The sequence below is a fragment of the Euprymna scolopes genome, chromosome 2, assembly GCF_053919585.1.
Source record: "Euprymna scolopes isolate OS-2025 chromosome 2, ASM5391958v1, whole genome shotgun sequence".
Classification (NCBI taxonomy): Eukaryota; Metazoa; Mollusca; class Cephalopoda; order Sepiida; family Sepiolidae; genus Euprymna; species Euprymna scolopes.
Window position 1 is genome coordinate 13,263,184 of NC_136483.1, and position 27,072 is coordinate 13,290,255.

Consider the following 27,072-nt stretch of genomic DNA (forward strand, 5'->3'; position numbering starts at 1 on the left):
GCAATTGCACTTTTTTTTAACAGAGTGGATCATGTGGTAATTGAGTGAGATCTGTCATATAACAGTGTTATGCTGGTTCAGTGGTAACGTCTCCAGCTTTGAATGCTAGTTTTGCTTTAGGTTTCGATTCTAGTTGATGCACCCAAATACTTCTTTTTATTTTTGAAATCACGACTCTGTAATCATATATATAAAATCTGCACAAATTAAAATATCATATTTAAGCATATTTTACGACTGGGCAAAGCCAGACCCCCCCCCCCCGCAAGTATTTTTAAAAAAATATTTTTACTTGTTTTAAAAAAGATAAAGTCACTTTTTCTACATGTTCGTTTTCTACTTAGGTGGCTAAGTTTTTAATGGTTTAACTTATTTTAAAGCGTTTATTCAGTTAAAGAAAAAAGTAGTGTCAAGTGTTACGTAAGAACAAGGAAAAATGTCCGACATGAGAGGATCACATTGTAGCGATACGCCAGAGACATTAATATGGATGGATAAGGAACATTTCAGTTACGTGTACATTTGTCGTATCCACCCACACAAATTCTGTAGAAGTAAAAAGTAAACTGTGCCTCTTCGCGCGGATATAGGACCAGGCAATTCCACGTGACAGGGTGTCCATTTTCTGTCCAATCCACACTCGAAGAAAACACTTTCTAAAGTCTTTTTCTAACAGCTTTCGCTGGGAGCCACCCGGTAGCACTGCGCACGAAATTCAAATCAGTTGAGTCATATTTCCATTCAGCTCAGAATAGGACGCAGTACCACAAATGAACAACGTGTTGTTTTGACTTTATCTCCTTGACATAAAATCACTAACATTGGCACCATGCGCCATGCACCTAAAGCCTCTTGACCTCACTGGATTAATTCTCCAAAAAATAACCCTTTGTCACATCAGACACATTTATGGAGCAAAATTATCACATTATTGGAATTAACTAATATCACAAATTTTATTTCTTTTTGTTAAAAAAAGAAGAAATATTTTTCTCTAAAGAAAATATGATTGCTTCAGTACGAGAAAGTATTTTTATTCTTTTCCTCTTTTTGGTACAGTTCTTTTACTCAAGTCTTATCAGACTCTATTGAAGAAATATATATAAAGTCCTGGTTCTAAAAATCTAACATTTATTTACAAGAAACTGTTTCCAAGAACTATGAACATCTCGTAAATCATTTAATGATTTAATCTATAGCAGCCGACGCTCGCTAAAACACAGGCAAGAGCTACTTCTCTCGCCAGGTTTGAATCCATTTTCTCCCTAGCTTGTCCAATCACAAGCCAGCTCTCTATCACATGACAGAGTATATAAAAGGCGAAATCTGAAATCATTAATCCTCTTTCTCGCTACTTTGCCCAGAAGCACACATCACCTGGGGCTTCAGCTGAACGTGAGTACAACAAGCTAATAATGGCTGTCTTCCAACTACTATTTAATTCCATGTGCTGTACCCACACAAACTTTATTTATCATTCTACAGGACTACTCTCGTCGATACAACTTACACTCACCCACGACAGCACGCAAACACACTGAAGACTTTGCCATTTCTTTCTCCTGTAATTGGCTTCCTTTGCCCCGGAGACTACTAGCTATAAACACGTGTGGACTGAACAAGCCGGTAATATATTAATCCCATTATTAAACACATTGAACACTTTTCTCTCTCTTTCAACAAACTTGCGCGAGCCTTTTCTCACACAAAAACATGCGTTCACATCTCAAGCTATATTACTTGTCATATAAATACACGCACACAAGCATACGCGTGCATGTCTACACACGTTCATATATTCACATTTGCGTATATACACTCACATTCACGTGTATACACACACACATGCTAATGTACACACATGTACTCACATGTGCGCACACGTATGCACATATGGACAATGGCACTTCCCCTTTCAAAGGAAATCCACACATGCGCAAAAGACCACCAGAAACAATTATAAAAGCAAGAGCAATAAGCAACTTCTTTCTTTTCCAACTCGCCTTCCGAGGTGAGTGGTCTACGGACTAGCCACCGCCGTTTCGGCAGGCGTGCACACGCGCGTGCCTCACACCACTTGCTACCATGTGGGGCAAAAAACTAACAAACAGTATGTACACTTTATACGCTTTCTCTCTCCATGAACTGGATTGACATTCTCACTCTTTCTCTCTCTATATATACAACTTGTTCTTGAGAATACCTTCGCATAGCTGACTGCTAACCTGGCACACAGCTTTACCGATGTCAACCCTCTATCCTTTTCTTTGTCTACACGCTGGATTGTCATTCCCATTTCCACTACATTGCTCACTTCTCTTTCCACGTGTGAACAAACGATAATGACCCAAACGTGAGATGAATGCACATTTCCTTTTCTTTCTACATCACCAGTCCCGCAACAAACGATGGTTACACCCGAACGCGGACATGAACACGTGTTATACCTAAAACATTCATTTTTCAACAGTAAATAAACGACATGTTTATTTTATCCAACAATTGAGTTTTTGTTTCTTTCATTCCATTCGTTTCATTATTTTCTTTTGTAACGGGATTAGGATATATATATATATATATATATATATATATATCCTAGTCCTCTACAAACTCTTTTCACGACTACTACAAGCAAGCAAACAAACAAGCGAGCACGCATAATGAACTCTCTTACTAATGTGTTTCTCTCTACTGTATGTATGTACACTCTACTAACGAAGATAATAAATAAAGTTTGTTTATTAATATAGAATGAAACTCCATTTCGTTGTTTCTCATTTCTATAAAGCTTTCTCTCGCGTGTTGACACAGCACACGGATATAAAAATACAACCAAAAAAAGATGATCTATTTTTATTGTTAAATAAAACTTTATTATAAATGTTAAAGTTCGTTTGACTATTATGCAGAATCTGACACTTATTAATTTTGTTTTTGGTAAGCGATTTTTGCACGTCGCTGATATGATGCTAGCATTGGTGAGGAGGATCGGTCATTCCTCGTTATTAGCCATTACGTTCACTCCCCTTATTATTACATCTTGGGAGTCTCGATGATCGCTCAAAAATAGAAAATTAAAGAAAATACTGAGGGAGATATAGTTTTAAAAAGAACCCCCCTCCAAAAGAAAATAAATTTTAATATTTTTTAAATATAATTGGGGGGGGGGGTAAAAATTATATCTCCCTCAAAAACAACAACAAAAAATGGGGATTAAAAAGATTCTGGGAATCGGGATAGAGTTTTTGATAAAATTGATAAAATTGATAAATAAATTTCTTTATTGTTTACTTCTTTTTTTTAAATGACTTAACAATTTTGAAGTAAAAATAAAATAAAATAAGGCGCTTCTGTATGATGCGGACGGCGGTATTGTTAGGGAGCGATAACTCCAATTCTTTCTTGGTCAAATAAAATGGCAAATAAATAACAAATAAGTCTTTTTGTTTTTTGTTTTTTTGTTTTGTTTTGTTTTGTTTTATTGCGAACACCAAAATATTTGAAAACCAAAACATGTATCATTATATAATTGTAAAAACATTTATTGAAAAATCTGCGTAAGAAAATATAATTTATAATGCAATAATTGATTATACTGACACTTCATACTCCCAATTTCTCGTCTGCTTAAATTTTAATCACGTGATTACGGTGTAACGTCAATAAAATAAACCATTCATTCAAGTACCGAATACGATATTAAAATCACTTTTTTGGTACTTATGCACTTATGTTACCGGGCTGGCAAGTGTATTGTAACTAATCTGTGCTTTCACCTAACAATTTAATAAACAAAAAGATATCGTAAAACTTTAATTTAACTTGAAAGTACTATTTTTAAAAAATGGCATGGTAACATGCAGTGAGTGCACCGTGCACCGCACCCACCACTGCTCAAACCCCTCCCCATCTTTATTATTAGCTTTTCTTCCTAAAAATCGAACCTTTTGCTCGGTATCATAACAAATTGTTTTTTTTTTTTGCTGTCAAATAAAAACTATTTGATGAAATTAAGTGAATTTTTTTTTCAGAGAACTTCAGACTATAACGAGTACATACAATATAACCTTTTTTTCAGTGTTTTCATTTTTTTAATGTCTTGACTAAAAATGTATAAGCGCTTTTAAAAAAAAATAATTACATAACAATTTAAATTTAAATCAATGTATTCAAACGGCCCTTCTTTTTGTTTATTAAATTGTTAGAAGAAAGTACAGAATAGTTACAATGCACCCGCAAGCGCCAGCCCGGTAACATGTGCATACTGCATAAGTACCAATAAAGTGATTTTTAATGTCGTAATCAGCTAGATCCATAACAAGCGGCACTTGAATGAATGGTTTATTTTATTGATGCTACACCGTAATCACGTGATTAAAGTTGTAGCAGACGAAACATTGGGAGTCAAAAGAGTCAGAAGTTCCCAATAATTTTTTAATCAAAGTAACGTTGGATTTTTATAAAGTAAAATTGTTTTTGTTCTTTTTCGAACAATTTAATAATTTAAATGAAAGACTTTCCCAAAAAGTATAAGTTATTGTCCCCTGATCTTTGGCCGAGAAACGCCACCTGGCAACAGTTTAGTGTAGGCACCGCCAAAAATGGCCGCAAAATCAAGTTGTTGTCGTTTTTTAAAACGAAATTACATTTATTAAAATCCATTATTTCTGAGTAACTTTTTTTTTCCAGAAAGATAAAACCCTGAATTTTATCATATAGAAAACAGAATAATGTAAAACTTTTTCTACTATTTTTAATTCAATTTTAAATGTTAAATTTTCCCAAAAAGTTAACAATTGACATTTTTTGTCTTGCACAAAAAACGTACTTAAATATTTAAAAAAAAGGGTTTTTGAAATAATTAATTAATTTATTTATTGTCTAACTAAGATTTAGGATGATTTTCTAAGAGAATATGCAAAAATATTATAATATAAGTACCTGAATTTCAAATAATTCCACTTATTCATATAGCTAACCAGATATTTCGCGTTGACGTAGAGTTCAGATCGACTCTGTTTACGTTTTCGTTTAAACTATGGAAGACCAAACAGGCCAAAAAAAACTTATTTTTCAGTGACGAAAATTTCAATGTATTATTAAGCTGAGGCTGGCCAGTACCAGATGGGTGACCATTTGTATGCGTTTGGTTTTTAATGTGTATGTGTGTGGGGGCCAGGCTCCCCAAAATGGGGGGGGGGCAATTTAAAGCAGAATAAAAAAAAATTATTTCAGCGCGTTTGGTCCACCGTAGTCGAAAGGCGGCAAACGTTTTCAAACGGGATCGAAAAAAATGATGCTATTTTTAACACAAAGGGCACAATATTTATCGAATTTTTTTTTTTGGTATCGATTATTCAAAGCATGCCCTGTTTAATAATGGTCATGCATTATTCGGCTCGCTAAAAAAAAATTGTTAATTTATTTATCAAAAATTTTAAAATAGCTTTTTTCGTATAAATATTAAAAAAATTTTTTTTTTTTTTTTGCTTAACTTAAATTAATTATTTTACTTAACATATTCACCGAATTTCACACTTCAAAACTCAAAAGCGGGATAATTAAACACAATCGAAGTTCTGATATTCAGACGTCAAAATAAGGTATGCAAACAATTTTTTTTTTTTTTTTTTTTTTTGAATCTATAATTCTGTCCCTTACAACAACACAATATGTTGATTTCAGTTTCAGATGATTATTTTAAGCATATTTGTTCCCACTTCAAAACAAGGGGGGCTTTTGTAAGCAAAAAAATATATATATATAAATATCGTTTATGAAAAATAAGTACACTGTTATAAAGTTCATTCTTCTCCTAATAATCGCTGAAAATTTCGTATTGATCGGATAATTACCTGATTTTTGGTAGATTTTTAAAAAGACGGTCCGTCAAAAAGTACTGACCTGCCCCCCCAGTTTTGGCGGTGCCTAGTTTAGTGAAACGCACAAAAAACTGCCGTCGTCCGTATAATGCAGAAGTGCCCTTTTATTTATTTATTAAATTGTTAGGTGAAAGTACACAATAGTTTTTTGTTTATTTTTTGTTTGTTTTTTAAGCCTCGTCCTCACTCCCGATGTTAAATATGAGGTTCTAAATAATGTTATTTCAGCACGGTCCGTATTCTGCATAAAAAATTCTCAGCAAATTAATTGAAAGTAAAGTTTAAAAGTTTTAGAATCTATTTACATCTAATAATTTTATGAATAAAAATTATTACATCATTTTATTAATCAAATTAGTTATATTTTTATAACAATTTGATCCCATTAATATTTGAAGTAAACTCCCAAAATCCTATAGAAATTCTATAATTTTGTAAAAAGAAAACAATGGTACAGCTTAGTATCTATATGAGTCGTATATTACCGATGCTATACTACTATTCAAATGCCGACATTCAAAGGGAGATAATTGGATTGAGCATAGAGGGCGCCACCAGCAGAAGCGGAACGAGAAACCAGCAAGAACCGGCATGGTAAATGGATAAATTACATTTTATCTCTACTTATTTTGTTACTATTTAATTCCAGGTTTCTTGCTTTAAATTACTAAAATTATTATCTTTGCTTGTTAAGCTATTGTATATATTTTTGAAAGACGTAATCTTTCGTTTTTCATATGCTGCAAGCATCACTGGAGAGTGGAACGTCTAAGTGTTAGTTACGCTTTTTATTTTCAAGTCGTGGTTTTTTTTTGTTTTTTTTTTTATAAAAACTATAACCCGATTATTTTAAAATAATATTTTACTCTGCTTATGAAATTTTGCAGATAATCATTTTTTTTTTTTTTTTGTTCCTAGTGATTTCAAATGTTTATTTGGTAGTTTTTTTTTTATTTTTGTTTATGTTTGATCATCATGCAAGAAGAGGACGAAGTGGACACGTTTGATTGTTCGTCTCCATTGTCAAAAGGAGGGTTAAATCAAATCTTTATTTGTTCCGAAGAAGGTTGTGATAGACGTTTTTCGAAACGATCCTACCTTGAGCAGCACATGTGTATCCACACAAACGAACGACTCTTCGTCTGCTCAAACGATGGCTGTATTAAAAGCTATAAACGCAAGGACCACCTGAACCGTCACATGAGGTCGTGTCCGTCGTCAGAGCGTATCAAACTCCAACGGTCCTCTGGCACGGCGAAAGACTGCGAACACGAATGCACAACTGGTGACGGTGACCATGACCATCTCCACAAGCCCAACCGTGACCCACAGGCAACAAAAAAGACCTTTATCTGTTCCTTTGCAGGGTGTTCACAGACCTTTAAAAAACACAAAGACCTCAAGTCCCATAAATTTGAGCACACACAAAAAAACCCTTTCCAGTGCCCTCACCCTGGCTGTGAAATGTCCTTCAGATGGCTGAACCGTCTCAAACGACATGCCAAGATCCACGAGGGCTACAGCTGTCCCGAATGTGAGCAAAAATTTGAAAAGTGGACCCTCTTGCTCAAACACAAGAGTTCAGCACACAAGGTGGTGCACACCTGTCCCATGTGCCCAAAGACTTTCTCACAGCAGCATCGGTTGAATATACATATGAAAGTCCACTCTGAAGAGAGGTTGGTGTATGAGTGCCCACGGGAGGGCTGTGTGCGTTACTACTCTGAGAAACGAAACCTGGACGCTCATATCAGATCCTACCATGATGGTAGCCGCTTTCCGTGCACACATGAAGGCTGTACGAGGACGTTTGCATTCAAGCACAAGATGATTGAGCATCTCAAGTTGCACTCTCTTACAAGAAAGATTAAAAAGAAATTCCCCAAGAAAAGTCATCAGAAAAAGAATGTTATCTCCTTGTTGACTGGTTTGAAATGCAAAACCGAGTCTGGCACAAAAGAATCTTCAGATGATGACTTCTCATTGTTAAATGAAACCAAATCTTTTTCTACGACACTTTCTTGTGATTGGGGAGGATACAGTGAAATATTGGATGTAGTAGACAATGTCGGTGACCCACAGGAAGCAAATTCCCCTTTAACAGTGATGGAAATTAAAGATGAGAATTCCAACTATGGAGATCTTGATAATCATCTTTCTGATGGTCCTACTCAAGAAACCATAATCGATATAGAATTGCCCAAAGATAAATATGTTCCCAATACCAACTGCCAAGAAGTTCCTAATTCTCTTATACCAAAAATTGGTGAAAATACCTTCGGTGCAAAATCTCAAACTAACTCTGTTAATTTGCTAGAAGCGACAATGGAGTCATCAGACGATTCCTTGTTAACAAACACAGATAAAAACTTTAAACCAGAACCAACAAGCTCTCCGCAAAAGGATCATTCCACAAGTACCTCTTCTTCGAGTAGCCATTTGCAAGTTTTGCAAAGCCCCAAACTTTCTTTTACATTGACAAGTTTAAAAAATGATGAAATTAAAATATTGGATGATCACAATGTCAAATCTGTTGCCGATGACCAACCCATTAATGTGACCGATGATTCTATGAATGAATTAGAAATTCTTAGCTGTGAACCTGCACCAAATGTCAATCTGTTTAAACATACACCATATTCACATTCCTCCTTGTCCAACTCTCTGGTCAAGGATTCCCAGAATCGGCACACAACAGAACTCCGGTCTTTTCCCTGCCCAAGAAAAAACTGTCAGAATGTTTATACTGTTAAACAGAAACTGGACTTGCATCTAAAATGTGATCATGATGGTCTCGGATTTCAGTGCAAGTATGCAAACTGTGGTATGGTGTTTGATTCTAAACACTTGCTTAGTAGGCACTTTAACATGCACTTCTTCAAAATCCGACCGAGGAAGAAGAAAAAGATGTCGGATATTATCTCAAAGAATATTATTTTTTGAGAAATAAATTATTGATATATATAAACATCAGAAATTTTTCTTGAGTTAATTTTTATGTCTATTCTTCCTTTGGGAACATAAACTTGTTCTTGTACTTATTGAATGTCAACTGAAGTATCTGGTGTGTCTGGGTGACAAGCAAGGTTTAGAAATCTGAGTAATTTCATTATTTTTACGGGTCAGAGTTGAAAAAAATTGTTTCATTCTGATTATAGAAATAATTCAATTAAAAGAAAAAATGTAAAACAATGAAAAATTTAAAAAACAATTAAAATTTGATAATAAAAATTTTTGTGTTTCTCACATTTTTCATGCATTACCCTTTTTTATTATTTTGTTTAATTCATTAGATTTTTAGTAAAAGTTAAAACTTTTTCAATTATGTTGCAGTTCATGTTATATTCAGCCAATCATACACTCAAAAATTAGGAAAACAAGTCATAAAAAAATACCTGTTTAAACTCAAAATGATATATAATAGTTTGTAAGAATTATTGTTTGTATAAAAGATATCAAAGATCATACCTTTTAAAATTTTGAGTTGGTTGTTTGAGCAATCGATTCTGCTATCCTGATGGCAAATTAAATATCCACTAAAATCTTGCGGCCTTCTTTGTTTTAGGAAGGGATGCTTTAAACTTGACTAAATAGTGGTGTGATATTGCTGATATCCATCCTATGTCTGCAGTTTCTAAATTCTTAAATGCAAAGATGGAGAGTCAAGTGTTGGATTTCTATTCATTCTTGCCAAACCCAACTGCGAGGTCGGATCTACAAAGAATTTGAATTTGATGAGGAAATGACTTTATATCACAACTTGCGATGAAGTAAACCACATAGTTTGAAACAATAATTTGAGATACAACTGAAGCATTAAGCTAGAACAGCTCAAAATTCTTGCTATATTTCTGAAGTTTTTGAGATGAGGATTGATAATTTTGATTATTTGGACTACAGTTCTCATCTTTAGTGTAAATTTTACAATGTTTCAGCGGATGTAACCTCTAAACTTCAGGTGTGTCTTGCTGAACTTTGGAATCTTTCTATTGAATTCTGAATGGAATTTCAAATGGAGCCGTTTAATTAATCCACGGGGGTAGCATGCTCTGGTTCCGTCAGTCATGACCAGTTAGAAGTCCTAAATAATTTGCAGTTGTATTTTTTTAATAGAAGAGGTTAAAAAGTATGTGCATCATTTTTATATTAAATCTTCCATCTCTCAATCTAGTCCATTCCTCTCAATTGAAAATAATAAGGAAAGTCATTCGCCTCTTCTTTACTTGTGGCCTTTTGGCTATTAACAAAGTGTAGTATCTGTTCTGATATTACACTTAGCTTGGTCTTTCTTCAATCCATCCATCCAGCACGATCATAGCCGAGATTGAACTCACTACACAAGTTTGTAGTGTAATTCAAATCTTGTCAATAGCTGAATACTTGATGCTTCGCCAGGGCAATCAAGGGTATTTTTTATTGTGACGCCATCACAAGACGAGATGCCTACCACGGCTTAAGAGAGTCCATCTACCCTCGAGAGAAGGATAGACCGCGCCAGTTTCTCAACCTGGTATTTTACCTTGCAGTACATACAGCGCCTCGCTTTCCCAAATGGTCACCCATCTGGTACGGGCCAGGCTAAACATTGCTTAACTTCAATGATCTGGCGAGAACTGGTGTGTCCATGTGATTGTGCCGTTTTTTTGTTTTTTTTTCAATCAGTAAAGGAGAAATCCTACTAGATTGAGGCAATTTTTATTTTTGGTTCAATCCATGGAAACTTTTTTGGGGGGAGCTTGACAGAAGTTCAAGTGTAATGTGAACAGACATCTTGCTACTCATCTCCCTTTATAATATCCCTGCAACTTATGTCTCCGATAGTAGCCCCCTACTTCAAAGTTGCACTGTGCCTTGTTAGGGGTGAAAATTGAATTTTAAAAAAAAAAAAAAAAAAAGCTGGATTTTCTCCACATTAAAAATGTGGTGAAAATCCACCTTTTTTTACTTTTTATTTAACTTTGCCCTCTGGGAAGGAAAGGAAATAAAAGCATTGTAAATGGTTGAAAAACTTACCCCCCACCCCCACATTCTTAATAAAACCTGACTCAGTTGACCCCCAAAGAATGAATAAATTTTTCTAAATTTTAAATATTATTCATCCAATAATATACCAACTTTGTAGGTCTTTTTGTAGTTTTTTACTTTTAGCTATGCATACACACAGACAGACAACTAGATGATTATATGACATTGATATTAGGTCAGTGTTGGTACATTGTATGCTAGTGTATACATTTCATACCCATAACAGATTGTGATGGTATATATTTATTTTCTGATGGTTTATGGAATATTTAATGGATTGGAAAAAATCATATAACTATTTACAAAACATTCTTATATACAATATTCTTTTTTACACATTTCTCTTTAACAAATTTTGGATATGATATAAAATGCAAATGTACTGCCCTGTACTGGGATTGAACTTAAATTGTCAGATCATTAGTTTTGTGTTTAATATATCCCCTCTGCCATCCCTTTCTCTTCTCATTTGTCCTTTCTCTAGCAATACACATGAAAATATTGAAATTACATAAAATATCTTCATAATGGCATTTCAATTGTGACTAAAAATTAAGGAAGTTATGACTATTTTTGTGCCTTGCATGTTTGGATATTTTTTCGCTTTTTAAGACCATATGCGTTTTTTCACATTTTTTATACTACAATTTTTTTATAAAAATGCTACATGTTTGTTAAAACGCAAGATTAAGCAATGAGATTTGCCAGATAAGTACAAGTAATCCAAATATGGCACTGATAAGCTGCAAAAATTAATCGTTTCCAAGTAATGTGCAGTAAATGCACATAAATATTGCAATACCATACAAATTCTATGCATTCATTTAAAAAAAAGTTGAACTGTAATGCATTTTATCTACAAGAAACTGAAATCTAATACTAGGACATAAAATATATATCAAGTGTGCTTGAAAGCCAAATCACAACGTAATATTAAGAAAATAAACAAATATTTTACTTGTTTGAAATTTATCATAAATATATTTCGGAGCCAAACTCCATCCTCAGTATGTTGTTTTCTTTCTTTTTTTTTTCTCTTCCTTGTAATATTATAAAGTTGGAGAAAGAAATGTCTGTTTCCTAATATTACGTTGTGATTTGGCTTTCAAGTGAATTTAATGTGTATTTTATTTTATTCAACTTAAATCAACGTTTCTATATGGAACTCACACCCTTGGCATTATTCTCGCGTTGCCTACGCACTGTTCCAACAATTTGAAACACAACTGCTGAGATACAATGCGCGGCTCTTTACAAACAGACTTATCTTTCTCCAACTTTACAACATGGCAAGGAAAAAGAAAAGAAAAAAAAAAGAAAACAACATATGAGGATGGAGTTTGGCTTCGAAATATATTTATGTTATAAATTTCAAACAAGTAAAATATTTGTTTATTTTCTTAAACAACCTAATAACGTTGTGATTTGGCTTTCAAGCACACTTGATGCATATTTTATTTTATTATATATATATATATATATATCAACGTTTCTATATGGAACTAAAACCCTTGACGTAATACTAGGACAGTTTAAAAATGAAGATATTGCAAGATTTCTTTAGTATTATTGTAGATTAACACCTTCTGCTAAATCGCTCTCCACCTGTCTCCCCAAAATATGTGATTCTCCATTTTTTTTAGGCCATTACATATGAACATATTGAAAAACTTGGCAAAAATGAAAAAAAAAAATAAATTTAATGTAAAAATTTAATGTAAAAATTTAATATAAAATAACCTCAGATTTTTGGTCCATTCTAACGTTTAGGTCATTTAACCATGTTTTTTTTTTAATTATATTTTAACCATTCTTTTTTAATAGGAAATAAATCTTGTGAGTTTTTTTGATTTGTTTTTAAGAAGTTCTTTGTAGGAGGATAAGGCTTTCCACCCGGACTTTAAGTTAATGGTGGTAGGACTAGTGACAATTACGTGTGAACATCCTGAAAACTTGACAGAAAGAGAAAAAACAATTATTTTGGAGTAGGGTATTAGTTTTATAAATTTAATGTAAACTAATCCACTATGTCCAGACCATTCTAGCATCTTAGAGCAATCAATTTATTTTTCTGAGAGACAAATCATGTGTGCTTTTTTAAGAGATGCAAAGTATTTTTTTTAACGATTATGTGTGCATTTAAGACGGTTTGTACAAGATGGGGCTTGTCACTCCGACTTGGGATTAGTGGTAGAGTTATGACAGGGTTTTTATTTTGAAGTGTGTGCCATTCGGACTTAAGAGTTAGTGGTAGAGTTCAAGATTTTTGGGGGGTGGGACTTGTTCCTCAGATTTAATGGTATAACAGGTTCAAGGGAGGTACTTTTAGAAAGTGTCACTCAGACCAAGATTTAATGGTAGCATAATATCTCTCTCTCTCTATATATATATATATACACACACACTGAATTATACTACCACTAATGCTCTTTATGTAAACAAATAGAGCTTAGGTGTTTTACAATGTTTAAACATTGTAATTCTACAAACCCATCTTAGCATCAGTCAAGTAGCGTAATGGTGAGAAGCGCTGACTGTAACCAAGGCGGTCAAGTTTCAATCGTGGTTGATGTAGTTGCTAATCTAGCCGCACTGATGAGCTGTGATGCAGCGAAACAGTACTACATGTGGATAACTATTTATATATACATTAACTTTTAAAATTGAAAAAATATCAAGAAAACTGCTCTAAAAGGCCAGAATGGCTGATAAATAGGGGATCCTGAATTTTTTAGATGAGGATTGTTTATTCGTATTATTTGGATTCATCGGATTACTGTTCTTATCTTGAGTGTGATTTTCACAATCTTTCAGTCGATATAACCTTCGACCTTCTTATAAATAATATATACACTAATAAATAGAAACAATAATATGCATACACACACACACAGTAATATGTAGTAATAATAATTAGTAATAAATAGTGATATTTGCAACTAGAAATAAAAATAGGTCTAAGGCTCCCAAAATTGATTAGAGTACTTGGAAAAATCAATTGTAGAAGGTTCAATTCTCAGTGTGAGCAACCGAACAATACAATTGCAAATTACTTAGAACCTCTATCCAGTCATGGCTGATAAAACAAGAGCATACTACCCTGTGAAGTAAATAAAGGGCTGCGTTTGAAATTCCACCCAAATTCCTAATTTTGACAAGATACACCTGAAGAAGGTCGGAGGTTACATTGACTGAAACGTGAAAATAATACTCAAGATGAGAACAGTAGTTCGATGAATCCAAATACTATGAAATAGGTGTCCATTATACATTAAATTTATGTGCAAAATGATCTCCTCCCCTGTATTCTAATTTTTTTTTTTTTTTGTTAGGGAATTTAGAGATAATCACCAAAAAGAATAGAATTTTATTTTTTTTAATTAGTAGCTATAAAGTCATTATAAAGTCATTATTTGAAAACCAATATTTCTTGAAGGAGATTTTATAAAAGAATCACCAGCTTTATTAATTTTAAACAAAAAAGTTTATTAATTTTAAACAAAATAGTTGGAGTTTTTTTTTCTTTCAAAATAAACAAAAGTCACAAAACTCTGATTTCAAACTAACAGCCCAGAGCAACTGCTGCTGCTGCTACTGGATGGTTTATTATAAGTGCAAGTAGCCAAGTTGTTTACTTTCACTGAAAATGTTTTTTTTACATGGAGGTCACCATTTATCAAGGCCCGGGAGCCAGTCGGGATAAGGGTTATTGTGTGTACAGTAATCAATGGGATAGTATCGTAGTAATCGTCAGCATTGGAGATTCAACAAAGTGTTTTATTTAAGAGAGCGGTTTGTCAGGAATTTGTTTATGTTGGACTTGAAGATATAGTCAGGTGGGAAACAGGCAATCGGAAGAGAGTTCCACAGTCGTGCACTTCTGAGAAAGAAGCTCTGCTCATGGAATCTACGCTTGGATTTAGGCATAGATAAAGACTGGGGAAAATTAATGACAGTGGTTTCAGCCAAACCGGTGTTTTTCATGAAAGATTGGAGAGAGGGGGACCAGAGATTGGAGCTCAGATGAGCACCGGCCATGGAAATAACGATAAAACAAAGACAGGCTCGCAACATTTCTTCTGTGGGAGAGAGGCTGCAGGGAAGAGAAAAGGACATTCCCCACTAAGCCACAAAGTCTATTTTGTACTCTGTCAAGGCAGGATAGGCTGCTTTTAGCAGCTTCTTCCCAGATGTGGCAGTAGTACTCCATCCTTGAACGTACTTCGCTTTTATACAGATAGAGAATTGCATCAGTAGTGAGATATCTTCTGGAGCGGTAGAAAGATCCCACCATCTTCCCAGTGACCTTGGCAACAGACCTGATGTACATGCTCCATTTCATATCAGGCAAACCCAGAAGCTTGTCAAAACATGGAGCCTCCCCAAGAGGAGAGTCATCCACTTCAATTGATGCCAGATGGGGATCAGAGCGTTGATGATGTAAAGATAGAAGCTTGGTTTTGGATGCCTTAAAAGTAACCAGCCACCTCTTCCACCACTGTACCACGCGCTCGATCAGAGGAGAGAGAATCAGAGAGAACTTTGTCATTTACGGCCTTTGATGTGTTGCCATAGATGGTCATGTCATCAGCATAGATGTCAACGAATGATTTAATTATGTGTTTTGGGAGATCATTGATGTAGATCAGGAAGATAGTTGGGCCCAGGATGGACCCATGAGGGACTCCAGCATTAATACTGTGGGCCTCTGATTTCTGCCCATCAATCACTACTCTAATGAGCCTATCAAAGAAATGATTTAATAATTGAGAAAAAATTTCCAGTTATACCGTAGCTGGAAATTTTGTGAAGTTGGCCTTTATGCCATATCTTATCGAATGCCTTTGATATGTCAAGAGCAACTGCTCTAGAAAGGAAGCCTTTGTCAAGAGATTCACTAATCTGAGATATAACGGTTAGCACATTTGCTGTAGATCTCGCAGAATGGAAACCATATTGCATGTCACTAAGAAAGTTATTTTTGCTGAGGTGGTTGACTACTTCTCTATTTAATATGGATTCCAGCAACTTACTCATGACACACAGGAGACTTATTGGTATGTACTGAGAGGGAGATGACTTATCACCTGAGTTCTTAAATACAGGGCATACTGATGATGTTTTCCAGGGTGTTGGAAAGCACTTCTCCTTAAGGCAACGCTTAAACAGTTTAATAAGTATGGAGGCAAGTTCTGATTGAAGCTTTTTCAGCACTATAATTGGAATGCTGTCAGGGCCAGTTGCTTTACTGGAATCAAGGTTCTTGATTAGCTTGGTGACTTCTCGCACAGATATTTGTATGTTACATAGTGTGTTGTCTGTTATAGGAGGAAATATGAAGAGTTGATAGCCTTCGTCGCATAGAGAAGAATTAGCTGGAAAGTTCTTGGCAAATAGTTTGGCCTTGTCTGATGCTGACGAGATGACCTCAGGTCCATTGATAATGGTTGGGATAAAACGCACGCTTCTGTTCAGGATCCTGTTTGCTATTTGCCAAAACTCGTGGGAACCCAGCCGCTGATCAGCTACTTTGGATTTGACGGACTGAGCATATAGCTCTCTTACATTTTTTATTACTCTTTTACAGTGGTTGCTGGTAGTTCTGAAAGCAGCTTTAGTCTCAGTACATCTATTATGTTGGTAGTTATGGAAAAAGTGATTTCTGTGCGCGATGGCAACAGCACATTCAGGCGAGAACTATGGCTGGCTGTTAGGTTTTTGTTGGAATTTTTTAGATGGTATGAATTGGTCTATGCCTACAATTAACCATTCAGTCAGGTCTGATACTATAGAGGACACATCCTTTTTAAACATAGAATGCAGAGGTAGATACAGTATACTGTACGGTGGAAAGGTACGTCTGAAGACTAATTACATTTCATTTTTATTTTAACTGATACAACGGAGTGGTCGGAGGATCCCAGAGGGGATAGAACGGAACATGAACATAGCTCAGGGGAAGTTGTGAGAAAAAGGTCTAGAAGGTTTGCATACTGACCGGTAGTATCGGACACACAGGTGGGTTCGTAAACAATCTGAGTGAGGTCATAGACAATGGCCAAATCATCTGTCTTATTTGAGTGGGTCAGCCATTCCACATTATGGACATTGAAGTCACCGCAAATGTGAATGTTAGCCGAAGGATGAGCAGACAGGATGTGGTCAATTTTCTCATTTTCTCAGATATACTCTTAAAGATAGTAAACCCCACTGTTGTGGGGGTGATAGAGGGCAAATATAAATGCGGTGGTGTAAGCAAATGTAACCCGGAAGCACATATAAGATAAATTAGCGTCTTCTCTGGAGATATCCCTACCACATGGAAAGCCATCTTTAATGTAGGCACATATTCCATGCCCATGGCGATCTTGGGGGTCAGATTTAGATTTTTTTTTTTTTTTTCTTTTTTTTTTACACAGTGATCACCACTTATCAAGGCCCGGAAGCCACTCAGGGATAAGGGTTATTGCAAGTACATTACGTTAGTGAGGAGATTTGCTGAAATGTTTACTTAAGGGGGTGGTTCATTAGGAATTTGTTAACATTGGACTTGAAGACAACCAAGTTGTAGTCCGGAGGGAAGCAGGCAGACAGAACAGAGTTCCACAGGCGTGCAGTTCTAAGAAAGAAGCTTTGTTCATGGAATCCGCGTTTTGATTTAGGCACAGATATAGAGTGGGGGAAATTTTTCACAGTGGATTCAGCTAGACGGGTGTTTTTCGTGAAAGATTGGCGAGGGGGGACCAGAGATTGGAGTTCAGACGAGCATCTGCCATGGAAATAGCGATAAAACAAGGACAGGCTCGCAACGTCTCTTCTGTGGGAGAGAGGTTGCAGGGTAGAGAAAAGGGCATCCCCCACTAAGCCACGAAGTCTATTTTGTACTCTGTCAAGGCAAGATGTTAAGTTAGAGTATCATTTAATTATGAAATCATCTAGGGAAGTTACAATTTGGGAGGGAGTCACTGTTTAAAAAATGATCGTACTAAAAAAGAAATCAACACAGAATTATCAATTTAATGCATAAAAATAATAAAAACATTAATTTACTTGGAGTTCAAAAAATATTTAGGGAAAAATGTCTGAAATATGTCATGTTAAAGATTTAGTTTTAAGACAACAAGAAAAAATGGACAAATTTATTTCATATCTTAACAATAAGTGAGATTTATGGTTTTTCTAATTGTTTTGCAAATTTCATGACAAAATTCCTCTTAGGTGAGTGGTGCCGAGCTTCTAAACAACACGAGGGTAAAAAAAATCTCATGCAAAATGGCTGTTTAATAACGTTAACATTTTTATCATTACTTTGCTAAAAACTCTTCAAAAATATCATGTAGATTATTATGTGGAAGGATATTCATTTCCGAAGAAAATGGTGGTATTTTGAGGACTTAAAGTGATTTGGTTTTTGAAATATGACTATTTTAGTAAAACTTGCTTGAAATCCTGAATCTTGAAATCTCAAGCGTTTTTAATGTTGGTCGACATTACTACTTATAACCATTTTTGAGACAGTTTATATAATTTTGGGGATGGTTGGGACAAAACTTGGTCTGAATTTGTTCTGAATTTAGTTTCTAAAACATAATTTGCAAGCTTTTCATCACATGCATATGAGTTAGACTTTTTCCATTGACAAATTCTTACAGAATTGAAAACGTTTTGTTTTGGAAAAGACTCTACACTCTTTCCATTGTAAAAGAACATCACACAATTTGAATTCTAACGACTACATTTGGTTAAAAAAAAAAAGTTACAAAAATATATTTTTTTCACCATTCACCAATGACGTTCATTGTGAAGATACACCTGAAGAAGATCGGATCTTACATCAGCCGAAATATTGTAAGAATAACAGCCAAGATAAGAGCAGTAATCCAAACACTGCCAATAATACAAATTATCAACTCTCATTTAAAAAATTCAGAAACAAAAACTAAATATGTTAGATGATAGCACAATTCTTCGAACATAACTTTGCATTAAGAGCTGATTAGTTGGATCAGTAGCCATCACTGTACGCCACAGGGTCAGAGATATCCTTGCTGCTTTTAATAATTTTCAAACCTCATATTAAGCTTAACCTTCTGTCACATCCAATCCTTGTGGGGAGGCAAGTAAGTAGGGTTAGATATATTATTTCTTTGGCTTCTTTTTAGACTATCTTCTTAACACAACCCTTTAAAAATATATATGTTTTTTTTTTGTACAGGCATTTGCACTATTAATACAATATACGACCGTTGGGAGCATATTTTTGTTGGCACATACATGAAGAACAAACATATACTACACTGTACCATCATATAAGGAGATAATAGATAACAGGACAGATGCTATACTATTTTCCCCCTGAATTGAGCATTAAAAGATAGTATGTTAGTTTAGAATAATAAAGTAAATTGAATCAATCTCTAAATAATTGTTATAGTATAGTTTCAATTTCAGATATAATAGTGATCGTATAGTGCCGGCTGCATAAATCTCACTTAGTGAAAAATATACAGATGAAATTCTATTAAATACTTCATCCAATAGCTCTCAAATAGATCTGTTGTCCAATGGTATTTTTTTTTCAATTTGTATACAACGCTTGAGTGACTAGAAAACACAAAGGATCAAAATGTTGGACTAAAAAAAAAATAATAAATAAAAATACAAATGCAACGATAATTTCTCAACAACCTGGTTCCAAAGCCCTGACAACTTAACCTAATTGTCAAACTATCCAATTTCACCTTAATAATGATTTGTCAATATGACCTCTAACCCTCAAACTATGCACTTACCATGCCTCTAAACTACCAGGGATTGTTAGAAATTTTTTCTTTGATGGAAATAGACCAGCATTTATGTTTAATACCGCAGCTCCTTACATCAAGTTGCTTTTTGCTTTGTCTGAAGAGATTTCCAATTAGAAAAAAAATTAAATAATAATGCAACTGCAATGGTAATTTCTCAACAACCTGGTTCCAAAGCCTTGACAACTTAATCTAATTGGCAAACTATCCAATTCCTTTGTCTAGATAAAGAAGTTTATAAACATAACAGAGTTGCATGTGTCACTTAATGCATACCATTGCTACATATGGAATCAGTCGTGCTGCATTCAAATTGTCTCAGATTTATTGAGGTCATTTAGGCACTAGGTATGAATCCATAATCTTTCCACAGTTATGATAAAAAAAGTTAAGTTTCATATAACAAAATCTATTGTTCTGGTGTTCAATAATGCTAAAGATTGGTTTTTTGGGATTTTTTTGTTTTTTTTAAACAAATGAATAAACATGATTGAAAGTGTATTCGGTACAGAAATATATTTAAAATAATATATAAACGATTTCCCTCATTCAAGTTTTTTTTATTTTTTTTATTTTCACCCCAAACAAGGCACAGTACCACTTTGATGTAGGTGGTTACTATTTGGGTCAGAATTTGTTGGGGTACTATGTAGGGAGTTGAGCAGCAAGATGTCGATTTACATTACACTTAAACTTTTGCATGTCAGTACAGTCGGAGAAGCAGCGACTCGGAAGGGAATTCCAAAGTCTAGCAGTCTTAGAGAAGAAACTATTAGAGTAGAAAGCTTTCTTACATCTAGGGATTTCTACGGTGTAGAGGTGGGATTTTGCTGCTTGTCGAATTTGTCGAGGATATTTCTGTTGAGGTGGCACAAGGGCTTGTAGTTCATCGGAGCATATACCATTAAAATACATGTACAAGAGGCAGAGGGATGCAACATTTCGTAGATGAGACAGTGGCTGGAAGTGCAGGACCTATAAAGTTGGTAACTCTCTTTTGAACTCTAAGAGGAAGAGACTAGTAGCAGATGCACCAGCCCAAATGTGGCAACAATACTCCATGCAGGGGTGAATAGTGGCGTTTTAGAGGTGCAGGATACACTCAGACATAGGTAACTTTCTAGCATGATAGAGAGAGCCCAACCTTCTTTGCAGCAGCCTTAGCAATGCCCTCAATGTATCTGTTCCAACTCCTGTTTCCTATGAATGTAAAGCCAAGAAGTTTGAACAAAGTACTTTCAGGTAATTTATCATTATCCATGGCTATTCGTGGTTGAGAAGGTTTCTTGTAGTTATTAAAGGAAACACGTTTAGTCTTGGCAGCATTGAATGTGATCATCCATTTTTGTCCCCATTTCATTACAGACTGAAAATCTTCCTCTAGTGTTTCTGCCATTATCTTGTCAGAAAGTAGGTGCTCATTCTAAGTTATTTTTACATTGAAAAGTGATCACTTCATATCATGAAAACTTTCTTTTTGCGACGGAAACGGTTTGCAGATTCATTTTTAGTACACTGAAATCTACAATAAAATATTTTGTTATATACGAACATGAGACGGGCCTTAAAGTAAAATAATACCGGATTTTTTGGGCAGATTTGCCGTTTAGTTGTACAAATATCCTCAAACCAGGTAATCACTAAAAGGGACTCTTAAAAGTCGTCATCTGTATCGAGCAAAAGTTTAAAACCACTGATTATATGTCGGCCTACGTCACAGTAACATATATTGAGTGAGTTCCTAACAGTATTTTGTATAGTTTTTTAGTTTAAACTCATTTTCCCAAAATTTCCCCAAACTTAACGTGTTCGATACAGTCTGCCGCCATTTGTATTTTTCAAATATACCGATAAACACTGCATGTTTTTGAACCAATTAAACATTATACATTACATAAATACACTACAATGTTATCCAGTTAGGTAGAACATTTACTTTTCTTGCCTTTGATAAAATTTATTTGTTATATATTTATTTTTTGACAACTTCTTTGTATTTGTGTTTAGTAATACAAACCCTTTTCATTTAATGTAACATTTAGTCGGCTCAAAAAACAATGTTTATCGGTGTATTTGAAAGATGCAAATGGTGGCAGACACTATTGATTACGTTAAGTTTGAGAAAGTGAGTTAAAACTAAAAAACTATACAAAATACTGTCATAAACCCACCGATTATGTCAGCCTATGTCATGGTAACATATATTCGGTGGGGTTTTGACACTGTATTTTATAGTTTTTAGTTTTCAACTTACTTTCCCAAACTTAACGTATTCAACAGAGTCTGCAACCATTTCTGTTTTTTGAGCCGATTAAACATTTTACATTACATAAAAACACTAAACAATTATCCAGTTAGGTAGAAACATAACTTACCTTTGCTTTCATTTATTTGTTTTTGGACAACTTTTTCGAATCTGTGTATAGTAACCCCCCCCCTCCTCCCAATCACTCAAATATCAATTACTAACTCGCATTTTTCTATACAGAAAACAAAAAAAAAAAACCCCAAACATTTAGTGTTTCAACATTTGTGCTACATTCAGCTTTATCCACTGATTGTTGGTCGAGCCCAAGCCATAATTGACGGTAATCCCAAGGATCAGGATCCAATTTTGCAAGAGTACCATTTTTTTTCATTTTCGCCTTTTTTATTTTACTTTTTGGAGTGGATTGCTGTACTAAGAATATAAGAAACATGCATTTTCTGTTTTTATTAGAAATTTCCATTATACCAAATTGAGCCACAGCAACGTGTGGCAGGGTACAGCTAGTATATATGTATTTTCTTTACATAGGCATCGCTACTTATCAAGGTCAAGATAAGGGTTAAAGAGTGTACAGTAGAAATTGAACATAGTAATCGTTAATAATGGAAATTCGGTAAATTTGTTAACCTATATGGAACAGCTCATCAAAAACTTGTTTACTGTTGCAATATTTTGGAGTTGTAATGGGGTATGATCCCACACAGTCGGACAATTCTATTTATAAAGATGCTGCTAGGAACTGACGAATCAAATTAATTCACGTTCTGCTACCAACCAATCAGAAACCAGAATTGCTTCATAAATATTAAACCTTTTCTGGAGCAATTTCACATGTTCTTTTCTGTCTTGACACGGTAAGAATATTTTGTTCTGTGGAACTGTCTACTACAAACAAGTCACCTCCCAGGACTTGTGTGTAACAGCGAACCATCTGAAACTGTTCTGAAACTCAAAATGGCTTACACTTCTAGAGGTTATGGGCCCAGCGTGCGTCTTTATTTCGATGGATCCTAATCAAAATTCGAATTGTGGCAAGTTAAATTTCTAGGATATCTACGAATCCAAAAGCTACACAAAGTATTACAAACACAACCTGAAAACAGAAACGACCCCGAATTCATTGAAAAGAACGCAACTGTCTTTGCGGAATTAATACAGTGTTTAGATGACAGAAGTCTATCACTGGTAATGAGAGAAGCCCTGGACGACGGCTGCAAAGCATTAAACATATTGAGAGAACATTATTTATCGAAAGGAAAACCCAAAATTATTTCTTTATACACTGAAATGACCTTTCTAAAACAAATGGAAGCCGAAACTATTACTGATTATATTATAAGAGCCGAGACAACTGCAAATTCTTTAAAAGTGACTTAGACTTGAAGACAACCATATTGTAGTCAGCTGAAAACCAGGAAAACAGAAGACAATTCCATAGGCGTGCAGTTCTAAGAAAGAAGCTTTGCTCCTGGAATCTACGTTTAGGTTTAGCCACAGATAAGGAGTGGGAAAGTTTGGCGAGGGGGGGGACCATAGATATAATATCTAAAATTAAAAATCTGAAAAGAATCTTCAACCTGATTGATTGACTGTACTATTAAAATAAAACTAAAAAAATCTACAGAAATTATTATTTTTTATTTTAGATTAAAACATTAAATACATAGAATTGTGTAAAGTCATTTACTATGTTTCTAAATATATATTTTTAATTTAATTTTGTGAAAACTATGTAAAAATGTCAAATCGATATTTAATTATTTTGGTGTTAAAGTATAAAGACCAGAGACCTCCTCCTCCAACTATTGGTAAATTAGCAACTTGTGTTCAATGATAGTTTTTTGTAGATTTTATGTTTCAATATTTCTTTTCCCCCAAAAAATATTGATATACCATAGACAAAACTAAACCATCTGATCATCATCTATTTTTGGTATTTAAGATGTTGTGTGTGTCCTGGACTCTGTGATGAACAGCACCAGACAATGTTGCACACCTGCTCTCCATGTGATCAATCGAAAAGGTTGATATCAGTCATGTTGTAAGCAATCAAGTTATTTTGTATGCACTTAAGCCAGATCTTCCTTAGTCTTCCTCATGTCTCTGGTATCCATGCTTGTTATTTAGTTGATGCAGGAGATGGCGTGTTGCCCCTGGCCAGGCCACTTAATATGTGAAGCACGAACAAAATCTAAAATCCATCCAATTCCAAGTTTGTGATAGAGCATCTCTGAAGGAATTGTATACATCCGATCATGGCATGGCCATTATGCCAAAGCCATTGTAAATCTAAAAGTTTAGGGCCCATGTTTCACTGTCATGCAAGATGGTGGGTGAATACAGGCCGAAAATACTTTACACAGTCCTGAAAGAAATGTGCCTAGCTGTAAGGAAATTAAAAAGGAGATTAAGATTAGCAACATCTTCCTTAAACTTTCCTAAACAACACAACATCGTTCACAACCACCACCAGCATTCAACATGTCGTCATGGTAGCGGAAGGTAGTTTCAGCATCTAAGTAAGCTGTCATTCGCATCCTGAAGTGCTGTCGTTCGATTATCAATAGGGCAGGCAACATTCAGAGATCTGCAACAAACATAATCTGAATCAACTACCAACCTCTCAGCAAGACCACTACACTGCTTGTGGACCAATACTTTTGACTGGAAGTAATCAATGAAGTTTACACCTTTTTTGATAAACAATGCAGGGAAACATGCCAGCATCTTGCAGGAGGTCGAAACCATCACTGGAGATAGAGAGTTTTGTTTTCAGTGCTACTTAATGTTTTGAATTATTTTTTTTTTAATATTTAAAATCTTGTTTTATTCAAGCACAAAAAAGAAAGTATAAAATTTACAGATGGATGTATATTGGTATTTACGCATGTTCTAATGAAAATGCCCCAAAATGATGGTTTGTTTGGCAAAAAATAAAACAAAATGAGACCTTTTTTAAATGACTGCAGATGCATAGAGCAGATATGGAAGAGAATCTATGTATTAATGCAATATTGTATTTGTTATTTCCGGTGTCCCGCTTACATCTTTTTTCTTTCAAGTGACCTTCCATTTCCTGTAAGAAATAATTTTATAAAGAATTATTCATCAGTTTTGGTTTCGATTGTAACTGATAGCATTCAATTTATCTATTTGTTTTTATAAATAATTTTACCAAAAATTCTTCATAAGTTTTAATTTCAGTTTCGATTCAAGCTGATACACCTGTATGTCATATGGATATATTTTTTTTATTTCTGGAATCACAACTTTATAATATATAAGAATCAATATAAAATGACTCTATAATAATATATACGAAATCTGCATAAACTAAAATATATTTACACGTGTTTTACGACCAGGTTATACTGGGCATCCCTGCTAGTTTAAATAAATACTTTTGCAGTTTTAACAAAAGAGCTACAATAATATCAGGGCATCTCCATTTATGCTGAACATCAACAGAATGCCAACACCATTATATTGCATATGAAAGAGTCTACTGTGGAATTTCCACAGGTCCCGCTAGTTTCAGTAATTGTGAAGATTCCCAAGTTGTGACATACATCGCTATTTGAAATAATAATAATTAACTCTGTGATGGTCATTACATTCAGCGTTATTTAGGTACTTATGCAGAATTGATTTATTCATTTGTGTCGGCCACTTTCTTGTCTGCTAAATGGATTTTATGGCAAATTCTGAAAATTGTCACTGAAATTTCAGAATCTCCATTAAATTCTTCAATGTCCATTTTGCATTTGTCCTGTTTAAAATGTCAAACAATGCTTGCCAGACGGTTTGCCTCCAACTCCACACTGAACCCTGCTAACCACCACCTCCCTGACTTTCCTTTGTGGACAGATGCCACACTAGACGATCTGAAAATCACCCCTTCTCAGGTGCATGCTATCATAAGAAATCTTGACACCGCAAAAGCATGTGGGCCTGATCTCATCCCGGTTGTGCTATTAAAAAAGTGTGCCGCTGAAGTAGCTCCAGTTCTCTCCAAACTTTACAACAAATGCCTTAATGAATCTTGCTTTCCTGCCTGCTGGAAAAATGCTTCAGTGGTACCAGTTTTCAAGAATTCTGGCGAAAGAACTGACCCACTAAATTATCGCCCCATTAATCTCCTCACACTTTTCGCCAAAATATTTGAGACCATAATTAACCAAGCTTTAGTCCATCACCTTACATTACCTTCTGACTGACCAACAATATGGATTTAGGCAAGCCCGTTCCACAGCAGACATCCTAACTGTAATCTCAGAATGTATATACCATTCACTGGACAAAGCGGTGGGAGGGTAGAGCGGTAGCTCTGGATATATCTAAGGCTTTTGACAGGGTATGGTATGAGGGTCTTCTCAGGAAAATTAGATCATACAGTATCACTGGAAGAATACATAATTAAATCCTTCTTAGATAAGAGAAAAATCCAGGTTGTCCTTGACGGTCATACATCTAAACAATATGATATAAATGCGGGAGTGTCTCAGGGGTCTATCCTTGGACCTCTGTTATTCCTAATATTCATAAATGACCTCCCTGACAAAATTATCTGTGAGATGGGTATATATGCTGGCAACACCACACTCTATAGCAGACACGACAGGAAAACAAATGAACACATCTAAAAAAATGGCAGAAACACTAGAGGATGACCTCCGATCCGTATTGGAATGGGGACAAAAATGGATGGTCATATTCAACGCTGCCAAGACTAAACTTGTTTCCTCCAATAATTACAAGAAACCTTCCCTACCACCAATAGCAATGGCCAATGACTCTTTATCTAAAAGTACATCTTTTAAACTCCTCGGTCTAACGTTCACAGGAAACATGAGTTGGAACCATTACATTGAGAGTATTGCCAGGATCACTGGGAAGAAGGTGGGTTCTCTCTACCGTGCTAGAAAGATACTAATGCCCAAAAGTATCCTATACCTCTATAAGGCCACCATTCGCCCATGTATGGAGTATTGTTGTCATATTTGGGCTGGTGCATCTGCCACTAGTCTCTCGCTCCTAGACAAGGTTCAAAAGAGAGTCGCCAATCTGATAGGTCCTGAACTGTCATCTAAAT

General features: G+C 34.9%; 1 protein-coding gene across 1 annotated transcript in view; it reads left to right on the forward strand.

Moving 5' to 3' along the window:
* Positions 1–6,345: 6,345 nt before the first annotated feature.
* The window catches only part of LOC145288639 (uncharacterized), a 66,651-nt gene continuing 45,924 nt past the window's right edge, over positions 6,346–27,072 (forward strand). The window contains exon 1 of the mRNA XM_080136344.1: positions 6,346–6,476. Coding sequence (XP_079992470.1) covers positions 6,474–6,476 — 3 coding nt within the window. The 5' untranslated portion in view covers positions 6,346–6,473. The remainder of the gene's footprint in view (positions 6,477–27,072) is intronic.